This window comes from Pezoporus wallicus, unplaced genomic scaffold (assembly GCF_028554395.1).
Source record: "Pezoporus wallicus isolate ANWC-B61680 ecotype Strahan unplaced genomic scaffold, APGP_CSIRO_Pwel_v1 contig_14432, whole genome shotgun sequence".
Lineage (NCBI taxonomy): Eukaryota > Metazoa > Chordata > Aves > Psittaciformes > Psittacidae > Pezoporus > Pezoporus wallicus.
The window spans coordinates 20,950-36,634 of record NW_026638771.1 but is presented as its reverse complement, the minus strand read 5'-3'; the positions used below and the strand labels follow the sequence as shown (position 1 = coordinate 36,634).

At 58.3% G+C, this 15,685-nt stretch overlaps 1 protein-coding gene across 1 annotated transcript; it reads left to right on the top strand.

Moving 5' to 3' along the window:
* The first annotated feature begins 979 nt into the window (after positions 1-979).
* On the top strand, positions 980-14,751 carry ALDOA (aldolase, fructose-bisphosphate A). The gene is made up of 8 exons (XM_057412538.1): positions 980-1,095; positions 3,681-3,892; positions 5,394-5,448; positions 7,270-7,430; positions 8,803-8,886; positions 10,120-10,294; positions 12,514-12,713; positions 14,641-14,751. Exons 1-8 carry the CDS (start codon positions 984-986, stop codon positions 14,734-14,736), a joined length of 1,095 nt encoding a protein of 364 aa, XP_057268521.1. The 5' UTR covers positions 980-983; the 3' UTR covers positions 14,737-14,751.
* The last annotated feature ends 934 nt before the right edge of the window (positions 14,752-15,685 follow it).

Genomic DNA, 15,685 nt, shown 5'->3' with positions numbered 1-15,685 from the left:
ATGAAAAAGGGCAAATTTGGGGGGGAAAAGGGCAGATTTTGGGTTGAAAAAGGTGAGATTTTTGGGGTGGAAAGGTCAGATTTTGGGGTTGAAAAGGGCAAATTTTGGCGTCAAAAGGGCAAATTTGGTGTGAAAAAGCCATGTTTTCGGTCAAAAGGGGTGTAAAGGGCAAATTTTGGGGTGAAAAGGGCAAATTTTGGGGTGAAAAAGCCATGTTTTGGGTCAAAAGGCCAGATTTCTGTGTGAAAAAGCCATGTTTTGGGTCAAAAGGCCAGATTTTGGTGTGAAAAAGCCATGTTTTGGGTCAAAAGGCCAGATTTTGGTGCGAAAAAGCCATGTTTTGGGTCAAAAGGCCAGATTTTGGTGCGAAAAAGCCATGTTTTGGGTCAAAAGGCCAGATTTTGGTGCGAAAAAGCCATGTTTTGGGTCAAAAGGCCAGATTTTGGTGCGAAAAAGCCATGTTTTGGGTCAAAAGGCCAGATTTTGGTGCGAAAAAGCCATGTTTTGGGTCAAAAGGCCAGATTTTGGTGCGAAAAAGCCATGTTTTGGGTCAAAAGGCCAGATTTTGGTGCGAAAAAGCCATGTTTTGGGTCAAAAGGCCAGATTTTGGTGCGAAAAAGCCATGTTTTGGGTCAAAAGGCCAGATTTTGGTGCGAAAAAGCCATGTTTTGGGTCAAAAGGCCAGATTTTGGTGTGAAAAAGCCATGTTTTGGGTCAAAAGGCCAGATTTTGGTGCGAAAAAGCCATGTTTTGGGTCAAAAGGCCAGATTTTGGTGTGAAAAAGCCATATTTTGGGTCAAAATGCCAGATTTTGGTGTGCAAAAGTCAGATTTCGGGGTTCCAAGCCCCGATTTGGGCCGAAAAGAGCCGATTTTGGGGTCAAGGGGGTGCCCTTGGGCCGCCCTTGATGGGGGGTGGGGGTCGCCTTTGGGGAGGGCGAGGCGGTGACGTCCGTGCGCGGTGACGTCAGACGCAGAGGCAAGATGGCGCCGCCCGTGTCGGCGTTGAGCCCCGAGCAGAAGAAGGAGCTGTCGGGGATCGCGCAGCGCATCGTGGCCCCCGGTAAAGGGATCCTGGCGGCCGATGAGTCCACAGGTAACGCGGTGTGGGGCGGAGAGGGGGTCTGTGGGGTGAGGGACCTATGGGGCGGAGGGGGGTCTATGGGGTGAGGGATATGGGGGGAAGAGGGGTCTGTGGGGTGAGGGACCTATGGGGTGGAGAGGGGTCAGTGGGGTGAGGGGTCTGTGGGGTGAGGGACTTATGGGGTGAGGGGAGTCTATGGGGTGAGGGACATGGGGGGAGGGGGGTCTGTGGGGTGAGGGGTCTGTGGGGTGAGGGACTTATGGGGTGAGGGGGGTCTATGGGGTGAGGGACATGGGGGGAGGGGGGTCTATGGGGCGGAGAGGGGTCTGGGGGGTGAGGGACCTATGGGGCAGAGGGGGGTCTATGGGGTGCAGGATATGGGGGGGAGAGGGGTCTGTGGGGTGAGGGACCTATGGGGCGGAGAGGGGTCTGTGGGGTGAGGGACTTATGGGGTGAGGGACATGGGGGGAGGGGGGGTCTGTGGGGTGAGGGGTCTGTGGGGTGAGGGACTTATGGGGTGAGGGGGGTCTATGGGGTGAGGGACATGGGGGGAGGGGGGTCTATGGGGCGGAGAGGGGTCTGGGGGGTGAGGGACCTATGGGGCAGAGGGGGGTCTATGGGGTGCAGGATATGGGGGGGAGAGGGGTCTATGGGGTGAGGGACCTATGGGGCGGAGAGGGGTCACTGGGGTGAGGGGTCTGTGGGGTGAGGGGTCTGTGGGGTGAGGGACTTATGGGGCGGAGAGGGGTCTATGGGGTGAGAGGGGTCTATGGGGTGAGGGGTCTGTGGGGTGAGGGGGGTCTGTGGGGTGAGGGGTCTATGGGGTGAGGGACTTATGGGGCGGAGAGGGGTCTATGGGGTGAGAGGGGTCTATGGGGTGAGGGGTCTGTGGGGTGAGGGGGGTCTGTGGGGTGAGGGGTCTATGGGGTGAGGGACTTATGGGGCGGAGAGGGGTCTATGGGGTTAGGGACCTATGGGGCGGAGGGGTGTTTGTGGGGTGAGGGGGGTCTATGGGGTGAGGGACCTATGGGTTCCTACTGGTTTGGAGGCCCCTAGGGGCGCATTGGGACGCCCTGGCTCTTACTGGTCCTTACTGGTCCCTACTGGTCCCTACTGGTTTGGAAGCCTTTGGGGATGCATTGGGATGCTCTGCTCCTTACTGCTCCTTACTGGTTCCTACTGGTTTGGGAGCCCTTGGGGCTGCATTGGGCACTATTGGGATGCTCTGGTCCTTACTGGTCCTTACTGGTTTGGAAGCCCCTGAGAACGCATTGGGATGCTCTGGTCCTTACTGCTCCTTACTGCTCCTTACTGGTTTGGGAGCTTTTGGGGCTGCATTGGGCGCTATTGGGATGCCTTGCTTCTTACTGGTCCTTACTGGTCCCTACTGGTTCCTACTGGTTTGGGAGCTCTTGGGGCTGCATTGGGCGCTATTGGGATGCCTTGCTTCTTACTGGTCCTTACTGGTTTGGAAGCCCCTGAGAACGCATTGGGATGCTCTGGTCCTTACTGCTCCTTACTGGTCCTTACTGGTTTGGGAGCCCTTGGGGCTGCATTGGGCGCTATTGGGATGCCTTGCTTCTTACTGGTCCTTACTGGTCCTTACTGGTCCTTACTGGTCCTTACTGGTTTGGAAGCCCCTGAGAACGCATTGGGATGCTCTGATCCTTACTGCTCCTTACTGGTCCTTAGTGGTCCTTACTGGTCCTTACTGGTTTGGAAGCCCCTGAGAACACATTGGGATGCCCTGCTCCTTACTGGTCCTTACTGGTTCCTACTGGTTTGGGAGCCCTTGGGGCTGCATTAGGCGCTATTGGGATGCTCTGGTCCTTACTGGTCCTTACTGGTTTGGAAGCCCCTGAGAACACATTGGGATGCTCTGATCCTTACTGCTCCTTACTGGTCCTTACTGGTTTGGGAGCCCTTGGGGCTGCATTGGGCACTATTGGGATGCCTTGCTCCTTACTGGTCCTTACTGGTCCTTACTGGTCCTTACTGGTTTGGAAGCCCCTGAGAACGCATTGGGATGCTCTGGTCCTTACTGCTCCTTACTGGTCCTTACTGGTTTGGGAGCTCTTGGGGCTGCATTGGGCGCTATTGGGATGCCTTGCTTCTTACTGGTCCTTACTGGTCCTTACTGGTTTGGGAGCTCTTGGGGCTGCATTGGGCGCTATTGGGATGCCTTGCTTCTTACTGGTCCTTACTGGTCCTTACTGGTCCTTACTGGTCCTTACTGGTTCCTACTGGTTTGGAAGCCCCTGAGAACACATTGGGACGCTCTGGCCCTTACTGGTCCTTACTGGTCCCTACTGGTCTTTACTGGTTTGGGAGCCCTTGGGGCTGCATTGGGCACTATTGGGATGCCTTGCTCCTTACTGCTCCTTCCTGGTCCTTACTGGTCCTTACTGGTTTGGGAGCCCTTGGGGCTGCATTGGGCACTATTGGGATGCCTTGCTCCTTACTGCTCCTTCCTGGTCCTTACTGGTCCTTACTGGTTTGGGAGCTCTTGGGGCTGCATTGGGCGCTATTGGGATGCCTTGCTCCTTACTGGTCCTTACTGGTCCTTACTGGTCCTTACTGGTTTCCCCCCCCCGCAGGCAGCATCGCCAAGCGCCTGAGCTCGGTGGGCGCGGAGAACACGGAGGAGAACCGGCGCTGGTACCGGCAGCTGCTGTTCACTGCCGACAGCCGCGTGGACGCCTGCATCGGCGGCGTCATCCTCTTCCACGAGACCCTCTACCAGAAGGCAGACGACGGCCGTCCCTTCCCCGAGGTCATCCGGGCCAAGGGGGCCCTCGTGGGCATCAAGGTGGGGGTGCTGGGGGGGGTGGAAATAGGGGGGGTATTGGGATCGTCAATGGGGGGGTATTGGGGTGCTGGGGACAAGGGAGGGTCTGTGGGGTGCATTGAGAGCATCAGTGGGGGGGTATTGGGGTTCTGGGGGCATTGGGGGATGTGTGGGGTGCATTGAGAGCATCAGTGGGGGGGTATTGAGGTGTTGGGGGATGTGTGGGGTGCATTGAGAGCATCAGTGGGGGGGTATTGGGGTGCTGGGGGAATTGGGGGCTCTGTGGGGTGCATTGGGAGCATCAGTGGGGGGGTATTGGGGTTCTGGGGGCATTGGGGGATGTGTGGGGTGCATTGAGAGCATCAGTGGGGGGGTATTGGGGTGTTGGGGGATGTGTGGGGTGCATTGAGAGCATCAGTGGGGGGGTATTGGGGTGTTGGGGGATGTGTGGGGTGCATTGAGAGCATCAGTGGGGGGGGATTGGGGTGCTGGGGGAATTGGGGGCTCTGTGGGGTGCATTGAGACCATCAATGGGGGGGTATTGGGGTGCTGGGAGCGTTGAAGGCATCAGTGAGGGGATATTGGGGTGTTGGGGGATGTGTGGGGTGCATTGAGAGCATCAGTGGGGGGGTATTGGGGTGCTGGGGGCATTGGGGGCTCCATAGGGTGCAGCAACATAGGGGGGTATTGGGGTGCTCCATGGGGTGCAGCAACCCCATCAGTGGGGGGGTATTGGGGTGCTGGGGGCGTTGAAGGCATCAGTGAGGGGATATTGGGGTGCTGGGGGGTGTGTGGGGTGCATTGAGAGCATCAGTGGGGGGGTATTGGGGTTTTGGGGGCAAGGGGGGCTCCATGGGGTGCAGCAACCCTATCAATGGGGGGGCATTGGGGTGCTGGGGACAAGGGAGGGTCTGTGGGGTGCATTGAGAGCATCATTGGGGGGGTATTGGGGTGCTGGGGGCATTGGGGGCTCTGTGGGGTGCATTGGGCCCATCAATGGGGTATTGGGGTGCTCCATGGGGTGCATTGGGCCCATCAATGGGGGGGTATTGGGGTGCTCCATGGGGTGCATTGGGCCCATCAATGGGGGGTATTGGGGTGCTCCATGGGGTGCATTGGGCCCATCAATGGGGGGGTATTGGGGTGCTCCATGGGGTGCATTGGGCCCATCAATGGGGGGTATTGGGGTGCTCCATGGGGTGCATTGGGCCCATCAATGGGGGGGTATTGGGGTGCTCCATGGGGTGCATTGGGCCCATCAATGGGGGGTATTGGGGTGCTCCATGGGGTGCATTGGGCCCATCAATGGGGGGGTATTGGGGTGCTCCATGGGGTGCATTGGGCCCATCAATGGGGGGGTATTGGGGTGCTGGGGGCAATGGGTGCCCCCTAACCTGCATTAACATCAGCATGGGGGGGGGGCCCTTAAAGGGGGTGACCCCATAGTGTAGGGCACTTGGGGGGGGGCACCCTATGGGGCCAAGGCCGGCTGCCCCATTGCCGTGGTGGCCCCATGCCATAGGTGGACAAGGGCGTCGTGCCCCTGGCTGGCACCAACGGCGAGACCACGACCCAAGGTGAGCCACAGCCCCATGGAGGGCACCCCCAAATCCGTGGGGCGCCCCCAAACCCCGTGGGGCGCCCCCAAACTCCATGGGGCGCCCCCAAACCCCATGGGGCAACCCCAAACCCCATGGGTCACCCCCAAGCCCCATGGGTCACCCCCAAATCCCATTGGTGCCCCCATCCCTTGGGTCACCCCCAAACCCCATGGGTGCCCCTATTCCATGGGTCACCCCCAAACCCCACTGATACCCCCATCCCTGCTAACCCCCCCAAGCCCCATTGATTCCCACATCCCCCACCAAGCCCCACTGATACCCCCATCCCTGATCCCCCCCATGCCCCCATCCCTGTTCCCCCCCCAGCCCCATTGATACCCCCATCCCTGTTCCCCCCCATCCCTGCTCCCCCCCCACCCAGCCCCACTGATACCCCCATCCCTGCTACCCCCCCCAGCCCCACTGATACCCCCATCCCTGGTCCCCATACCCCCATCCCTGCTCCCCCCCCAGCCCCACTGATACCCCCATCCCTGTTCCCCATACCCCCATCCCTGCTCCCCCCCAGCCCCACTGATACCCCCATCCCTGTTCCCCATGCCCCCATCCCTGCTCCCCCCCCCAGCCCCACTGATACCCCCATCCCTGTTCCCCATACCCCCATCCCTGCTCCCTCCCAGCCCCACTGATACCCCCATCCCTGTTCCCCATACCCCCATCCCTGCTCCCCCCCCCAGCCCCACTGATACCCCCATCCCTGTTCCCCATACCCCCCTCCCTGCTCCCCCACCCAGCCCCATTGATACCCCCATCCCTGTTCCCCATACCCCCATCCCTGCTCCCCCCCCAGCCCCATTGATACCCCCATCCCTGCTCCCCCCAAGCCCCACTGATACCCCCATCCCTGCTACCCCCCCCAGCCCCACTGATACCCCCATCCCTGTTCCCCATGCCCCCATCCCTGCTCCCCCACCCAGCCCCATTGATACCCCCATCCCTGTTCCCCCCCATCCCTGCTCCCCCCCCACCCAGCCCCACTGATACCCCCATCCCTGCTACCCCCCCCAGCCCCACTGATACCCCCATCCCTGTTCCCCATACCCCCATCCCTGCTCCCCCCCCAGCCCCACTGATACCCCCATCCCTGTTCCCCATACCCCCATCCCTGCTCCCCCCCCCAGCCCCACTGATACCCCCATCCCTGTTCCCCATACCCCCATCCCTGCTCCCCCACCCAGCCCCATTGATACCCCCATCCCTGTTCCCCCCATACCCCCATCCCTGCTCCCCCCCCCAGCCCCACTGATACCCCCATCCCTGTTCCCCATACCCCCATCCCTGCTGCCCCCCCAAGCCCCACTGATACCCCCATCCCTGATAACCCCATCCCTGCTCCCCCCCAGCCCCACTGATACCCCCATCCCTGTTTCCCCCCCAAGCCCCACTGATACCCCCATCCCTGATCCCCCCCCATGCCCCCATCCCTGCTGCCCCCCACCCAGCCCCACTGATACCCCCATCCCTGATGCCCCCCAGCCCCACTGATACCCCCATCCCTGTTGCCCCCCCAAGCCCCACTGATGCCCCCATCCCTGATACCCCCATCCCTGCTCCCCCCCCCCCAGCCCCACTGATACCCCCATCCCTGTTCCCCCCCATACCCCCATCCCTGCTCCCCCCCCACCCAGCCCCACTGATACCCCCATCCCTGCTCCCCCCCCCAGCCCCACTGATACCCCCATCCCTGCTCCCCCCCCATACCCCCATCCGTGCTCCCCCCCACCCAGCCCCACTGATCCCCCCATCCCTTTTCCCCATGCCCCCCCCTTACCCCAGGCCTGGATGGGCTCATGGAGCGCTGTGCCCAGTACAAGAAGGACGGCGCTGACTTCGCCAAGTGGCGCTGCGTGCTCAAGATCTCCGAGGGCACCCCGACCCCCTTGGCCATCATGGAGAACGCCAACGTCCTGGCACGCTACGCCAGCATCTGCCAGCAGGTAACGGCCCTCCTGCTCCGACCCATAGCGGTTATGGGGTGGGAGGAGGATGGGGGGGGGTGAGGGGTGCAGGATCTATGGGGATGGGGGCATGGGGACATGGAAGGGATGAGGGACCCATAGGGATGGGGGCATGGGGACATGGAAGGGATGCAGGATCTATGGGGACATGGAAGGGATGCAGGATCTATGGGGATGGGGATGACGAAGGGGTGCAGGATCTATGGGGATGGGGGCATGGAGGGGGGCATGGGGACATGGAAGGGATGCAGGATCTATGGGGACATGGAAGGGATGCAGGATCTATGGGGATGGGGGCGTTGAAGGGATGCAGGATCTATGGGGATATGGAAGGGATGCAGGATCTATGGGGATGGGGGCATGGGGACATGGAAAGGATGCAGGATCTATGGGGATGGGGACATGGGGACATGGAAGGGGTGCAGGATCCATGGGGATGGGGGTGTCTGAGGGATGGGGGGATCCATGGGGATGGGGGTGTCGAAGGGGTGCAGGATCAAAGGGGATGGGGGCATGGGGACATGGAAAGGATGCAGGATCTATGGGGATGGGGGTGTCTGAGGGATGGGGCGATCCATGGGGATGGGGACATGGAAGGGGTGCAGGATCTATGGGGATGGGGGATGGAGGGGGACATGGGGACATGGAAGGGATGCAGGATCTATGGGGATGGGGGCGTTGAAGGGGTGCAGGATCCATGGGGATGGGGGCATGGAGGGGGGCATGGGGACATGGAAGGGATGCAGGATCCATGGGGATGGGGGCATGGGGACATGGAAGGGATGCAGGATCTATGGGGCTATGGAGGGGATGCAGGATCCATGGGGATGGGGGTGTCTGAGGGATGGGGGGATCCATGGGCATTGGGGCGTTGAAGGGGTGCAGGATCCATGGGGATGGGGGCATGGAGGGGGATGTGGGGACATGGAAAGGGTGGGGGGTGGTCATGGGGACCAGAGCATGAAGGTTGCCATGGGGACATGGCAGGGATGTGGGATCCATGGGGATGAGAGCATGGAGGTGGCCTATGGGGTCATTAAAGGGATGGGGGGCTCATGGGGATGGGGATATGGAAGTGGCCATGGGGCCATGGAAGGGGTGCAGGACCCATGGGGCCATGGACCACATGGAGGTTGCCATGGGGCCATGGAAGGGGTGCAGGACCCATGGGGCCATGGACCACATGGAGGTGGCCATGGGGCCATGGAAGGGGTGCAGGACCCATGGGGCCATGGACCACATGGAGGTTGCCATGGGGCCATGGAAGGGGTGCAGGACCCATGGGGCCATGGGCCACATGGAGGTGGCCATGGGGCCATGGGGATGTGGGGTCACCTCCTGCTCCCCATAGAACGGCATCGTCCCCATCGTGGAGCCTGAGATCCTGCCCGATGGGAACCACGACCTCAAGCACTGCCAATACGTCACTGAGAAGGTGGGGGCCGGCCCCTATGGGGGCACCCCATTGAGTCCCTTTGGGGGGGGTCCCTGTGTCCCCATTGTGTCCCTTTGGGGGGGGGGTCACTGTGTCCCCATTGAGTCCCTTTTGGGGGGGTCCCTGTGTCCCCATTGAGGGGGTCCCTGTGTCCCCATTGAGTCCCTTTGGGGGGTCCCTGTGCCCCCATTGTGTCCCTTTTGGGGGGGGTCCCTGTGTCCCCATTGAGTCCTTTTGGGGGGGGTCCCTGTGTCCCCATTGAGGGGGTCCCTGTGTCCCCATTGAGTCCCATTTGGGGGGGTCCCTGTGTCCCCATTGAGGGGTTCCCTGTGTCCCCATTGAGTCCCTTTGGGGGGTCCCTGTGCCCCCATTGTGTCCCTTTTGGGGGGGGGTCCCTGTGTCCCCATTGAGTCCCATTGGGGGGTCCCTGTGTCCCCATTGAGGGGGTCCCTGTGTCCCCATTGTGTCCCTTTGGGGGGTCCCTGTGTCCCCATTGTGTCCCTTTTGGGGGGGTCCCTGTGTCCCCATTGAGGGGTTCCCTGTGTCCCCATTGAGTCCCTTTGGGGGGTCCCTGTGCCCCCATTGTGTCCCTTTTGGGGGGGGGGTCCCTGTGTCCCCATTGAGTCCCATTTGGGGGGGTCCCTGTGTCCCCATTGAGGGGGTCCCTGTGTTCCCATTGTGTCCCTCTGGGGGGTCCCTGTGCCCCCATTGTGTCCCTTTTGGGGGGGGGGTCCCTGTGCCCCCATTGTGTCCCATTGGGGGGGTCCCTAACCCTGTGTCCCCACTGGGGGGGGGTCCCTCACCCCATGTCCCCTCATTGTGTCCCATTGGGGGGGTCCCTAACCCTGTGTCCCCATTGGGGGGGGGTCCCTCACCCCATGTCCCCTCATTGTGTCCCATTGTGGGGGGTCCCTAACCCTGTCCCCTATCCATCCCCATTGTATCCCTTTGGGGGGGTCCCTGTGTCCCCATTGAGTCCCATTGGGGGGGTCCCTAACCCTGTGTCCCCATTGAGTCCCATTTGGGGGGGTCCCTAACCCTTTGTCCCCACTGGGGGGGGGTCCCTCACCCCATGTCCCTTCATTGTGTCCCATTGGGGGGTTCCCTCACCCCATGTCCCCTCATTGTGTCCCATTGGGGGGGTTCCCTAACCCTGTGTCCCCATTGGGGGAGGTTCCCTCACCCCATAACCCCATAACCCCCCCCCCGCCCCATATCTCTGCCCCCCCATAGGTGCTGGCAGCAGTGTACAAGGCCCTGAGCGACCACCACGTGTACCTGGAGGGGACCCTGCTCAAACCCAACATGGTGACCCCCGGCCACGCCTGCCCCACCAAGTACAGCCCCGACGAGATCGCCATGGCCACCGTCACCGCGCTGCGCCGCACCGTGCCCCCCGCCGTGCCCGGTCCGTGCCCCACACGGCGCAACAGCCCCACGGCCCCGTATCCCCATGGCCCCGTCCCCATGGCCCTATATCCGTGCCCCCATGGCCCCGTCCCCGTGGCCCTATATCCGTGTCCCCATGGCCCTATATCCGTGTCCCCATGGCCCTATATCCGTGTCCCCATGGCCCTATATCCATGTCCCCATGGCCCTATATCCGTGTCCCCATGGCCCCATCCCCATGGCTCCGTCCCCGTGGCCCTATATCCATGTCCCCATGGCCCTATATCCGTGTCCCCATGGCCCTATATCCGTGTCCCCATGGCCCCATATCCGTGTCCCCATGGCCCCATATCCGTGTCCCCATGGCCCTATATCCGTGTCCCCATGGCCCTATATCCATGTCCCCATGGCCCCGCCCCCATGGCCCTATATCCATGGCCCTATATCCGTGTCCCCATGGCCCTATATCCATGGCCCCGTCCCCGTGTCCCTATTTCCATGGCCCTATATGCATGTCCCCATGGCCCCATCCCCATGGCCCTATATCCATGTCCCCATGGCCCCATCCCCATGGCCCTATATCCATGGCCCTATATCCGTGTCCCCATGGCCCTGTATCCCCATGGCCCTGTCCCCATGGCCCTATATCCATGTCCCTATATCTGTGTCCCTATATCCATGTCCCCCTCCCCGTGTCCCTATATCCCCATGTCCCCATCCCCATGTCCCTATATCCATGTCCCTATATCCATGTCCCCATCCCCATGTCCCTATATCCATGTCCCCATGGCCCCGTCCCCGTGGCCCTATATCCGTGTCCCCATGGCCCTATATCCATGGCCCCGTCCCCGTGTCCCTATTTCCATGGCCCTATATGCATGTCCCCATGGCCCCATCCCCATGGCCCTATATCCATGTCCCCATGGCCCCATCCCCATGGCCCTATATCCATGGCCCTATATCCGTGTCCCCATGGCCCTATATCCATGGCCCCATCCCTGTGTGCCTATATCCATGGCCCTATATGCGTGTCCCCATGGCCCCATCCCCATGGCCCTATATCCATGTCCCCATGGCCCCATCCCCATGGCCCTATATCCATGGCCCTATATCCGTGTCCCCATGGCCCTGTATCCCCATGGCCCTGTCCCCATGGCCCTATATCCATGTCCCCATGGCCCCATATCCCTATATACCCTAACCCTAACCCCCATGGCCCTATATCCATGTCCCCATCCCCATGTCCCTATATACATGTCCCCATCCCCATGTTCCTATATCCGTGTCCCCATGTCCCCATCCCCGTGTCCCTATATCCATGTCCCCATGTCCCTGTCCCCATGTCTCCGTCCCCATGTTCCTATATCCGTGTCCCCATCCCCATGTCCCTATATCCGTGTCCCCATCCCCATGTCCCTATATCCATGTCCCCATTCCTATATTCGTATCCCTATATGTATATCCCTGTCTTCTTGTCTCTCCCTATCCCTATATCTATATCCTTACATCCTCGTCCCCATTCCTGTATCCCTAGCCCCATATCCATAGCCCTATATGTCTGTTCCCCTCTCTATAGCCCTATATCCCTAGGGATCACGTTCCTGTCGGGGGGCCAGAGCGAGGAGGAGGCCTCCCTCAACCTGAACGCCATCAACATCCCTATACCCCCATAACCCCATATCTCCCTATATATCCCCATATCTCCCTATATCTCCCCATATCCCTAGGGATCACGTTCCTGTCGGGGGGCCAGAGCGAGGAGGAGGCCTCCCTCAACCTGACCGCCATCAATATCCCTATAGCCCCATAACCCCATATCTCCCCATATCTCCCTATATCTCCCCATATCTCCCTATATCTCCCCATATCCCTAGGGATCACGTTCCTGTCGGGGGGCCAGAGCGAGGAGGAGGCCTCCCTCAACCTGAACGCCGTCACCATCCCTATACCCCCATAACCCCATATCTCCCCATATCTCCCCATATCTCCCCATATCTCCCCATATCTCCCCATATCTCCCCATATCTCCCTATATCTCCCCATATCCCTAGGGATCACGTTCCTGTCGGGGGGCCAGAGCGAGGAGGAGGCCTCCCTCAACCTGACCGCCATCAATATCCCTATACCCCCATAACCCCATATCTCCCTATATCTCCCTATGTCTCCCCATATCTCCCCATATCTCCCCATATCTCCCTATATCTCCCCATATCTCCCTATATCTCCCCATATCCCTAGGGATCACGTTCCTGTCGGGGGGCCAGAGCGAGGAGGAGGCCTCCCTCAACCTGAACGCCATCAACCGCTGCGCGCTGGCCCGGCCTTGGGCCCTCACCTTCTCCTATGGCCGGGCCCTGCAGGCCTCGGCCCTCAAGGCCTGGGCGGGCAAGAAGGACAACACCAAGGCGGCCCAGGAGGAGTACGTCAAGAGGGCCCTGGTACGTGCCACGGTGTGGGGCGGGGGGTTAACGTGGGGTATTCACGTGTTAGCGTGTGTTGGTCCGTGTTATTCCGTGTTATTTCCATGTTATTCTGTGTTATTCCCGTGTTACTCGGTGTTATTTCCATGTTATTCTGTGTTATTCCCGTGTTATTCGGTGTTATTTCCATGTTATTCTGTGTTATTCCCGTGTTATTCCCTGTTGTTCCGTGTTATTCCCATGTTATTCGGTGTTATCCCCATGTTATTCCCTGTTATTCTGTCTTATTCCCATGTTATTCTGTGATATTCCATGTTATCCCCATGTTATTCTCTCTTATTCTGTGTTATTCCGTGTTATTCCCATGTTATTCTCTCTTATTCTGTGTTATTCCCATGTTATTCCCTGTTATTCTGTGTTATTCCCATGTTATTCCCTGTTATTCCCTGTTATTCTGTGTTATCCCCATGTTATTCCCTGTTATTCTGTCTTATTCCTATGTTATTCTGTGACATTCCATGTTATCCTCATGTTATTCCCTCTTATTCTGTGTTATTCCCTTGTTATTCCCATGTTATTCCCTGTTATTCTGTGTTATTCCCATGTTATTCCCTGTTATTTGGTGTTATCCCCATGTTATTCCCTGTTATTCTGTGTTATCCCCATGTTATTCCCTCTTATTCTGTGTTATTTCCTTGTTATTCCCTGTTATTCCGTGTTATTCCCATGTTATTCCCTGTTATTCTGTGTTATTCCCTGTTATCCCCATGTTATTCCTTGTTATTCTGTGTTATTCCCATGTTATTCTGTGTTATTCCGTGTTAGTCCATGTTATCCCCATGTTATTCTCCCTTATTCTGTGTTATTCCCATGTTATTCTGTGTTATTCCATATTATCCTGTTACCCCATGTTATACCCCATGTTATACCCCGTGTTATACCCTGTGTTATATCCCATGTTACATCCCGTGTTACATCCCGTGTTACATCCTGTTACATCCCATGTTGTCCCGCGTTACATCCCGCGTTACATCCCGCGTTACATCCCATGTTATCCCGTGTTATATCCTGTGTTACATCCCATGTTACGTTGTCCCATGTTATCCCATGTATGTTATCCCATGTTATCCTATGTTATCCCATGTATGTTATCCCATGTTACATCCCATGTATGTTATCCCATGTTATCCCATGTTATCCCATGTATGTTATCCCATGTTATCCCATGTATGTTATCCCATGTTATCCCATGTTATCCCATGTTATCCCATGTTATCCCATGTTATCCCATGTTATCCCATGCATGTTATCCCATGTTATCCCATGTATGTTATCCCATGTTATCCCATGTTATCCCATGTATGTTATCCCATGTTATCCCATGTATGTTATCCCATGTTATCCCATGTATGTTATCCCATGTTATCCCATGTATGTTATCCCATGTATGTTACATCCCATGTTACATCCCATGTATGTTATCCCATGTTATCCCATGTATGTTATCCCATGTATGTTATCCCATGTTATCCCATGTATGTTACATCCCATGTTACATCCCATGTTATCCCATGTTATCCCATGTTATCCCATGTATGTTATCCCATGTTATCCCATGTATGTTATCCCATGTTATCCCATGTTATCCCATGTATGTTATCCCATGTTATCCCATGTTATCCCATGTATGTTACATCCCATGTTACATCCCATGTTACATCCCATGTTATCCCATGTATGTTATCCCATGTTATCCCATGTTACATCCCATGTTACATCCCATGTTACATCCCATGTTATCCCATGTTATCCCATGTATGTTATCCCATGTTATCCCATGTTACATCCCATGTTACATCCCATGTTATCCCATGTTATCCCATGTTATCCCATGTTATCCCATGTTACATCCCATGTTATCCCATGTTATCCCATGTCATTCCAGGCTAACTCCCAGGCCTGCCGCGGCCTCTACACCCCCTCGGGCACCGCGGGCGCCGCCGCCAGCGAGTCCCTCTTCATCTCCAACCACGCCTACTGAGCGATGACGTCATCACGCACGGACACGCCCCCCGCCTGCGCGTAGCCACGCCCCCACTCCCCACCGTAACCCCGCCCCCTTCCCCTCCCCCCCTTAAGCCCCGCCCCCCTCCAGCCCCTGGAGCCAATAAGGCGTGAGAATAAAGTGGATGCGGATGGAGCGGGAGCCATAGGGGGCAATGGGGGCCATGGGGGGGGTGATGGGACCCATAGAGGGCAATGGGACCCATAGGGGGCAAGGGGACCCATAGGGGGACAATGGACCCATAGGGAGTCAATGGGACCCATAGGGGGGCATTGGGACCCATAGAGGACAATGGGACCCATAGAGGACAACGGGACCCATAGGGGGGCAATGGGACCTATGGGGAGTGAATGGGACCCATGGGGGGGCAATGGGACCCATAGGGAGTGAATGGGACCCATGGGGGGGCAATGGGACCCATAGGGCAGCAGTGGGACCCATAGCGGATAATGGGACTTATAGGAGGGAATGGGACCCATAAAGGGACATTGGTACCCATAGGGGGGCATTGGGACCCATAGGGGGGCATTGGGACCCATAGGGGGGCATTGGGACCCATAGGGAGTGAATAGGACCCACCAGGGGGCAGTGGGACCTTCTAGAGGGGCAATGGGACCCATAGAAGACAATGGGACCCATAGGGGGGCATTGGGACCCATAGGGAGTGAATGGGACCCATAGGGGTCAATGGGACCCATAGGGAGTGAATGGGACCCACCGGGGGGCAGTGGGACCCATAGGGGGGCATTGGGACCCATACAGGACGATGGCATCCATAGGGAGTGAATGGGACCCATAGGGGTCAATGGGACCCATGGGGGCAATGGGACCCATAGAGGACAATGGGACCCATAGGGAGTGAATGGGACTCCCAGGGGGGCATTGGGACCCATAGGGAGTGATTGGGACCCATAGGAGGCAGTGG

What these genes read in the sequence shown, in the direction of transcription:
- ALDOA (XM_057412538.1), top strand. Translation starts at nt 984, where the DNA reads ATGGCGCCGCCCGTGTCGGCGTTGAGCCCCGAGCAGAAGAAGGAGCTG. An exon ending in CGGCGAGACCACGACCCAAG is followed by an intron (nt 5,449 to 7,269) that starts GTGAGCCACAGC and finishes CCCTTACCCCAG; the next exon opens with GCCTGGATGGGCTCATGGAG. An exon ending in CGTGCCCCCCGCCGTGCCCG is followed by an intron (nt 10,295 to 12,513) that starts GTCCGTGCCCCA and finishes CCATATCCCTAG; the next exon opens with GGATCACGTTCCTGTCGGGG.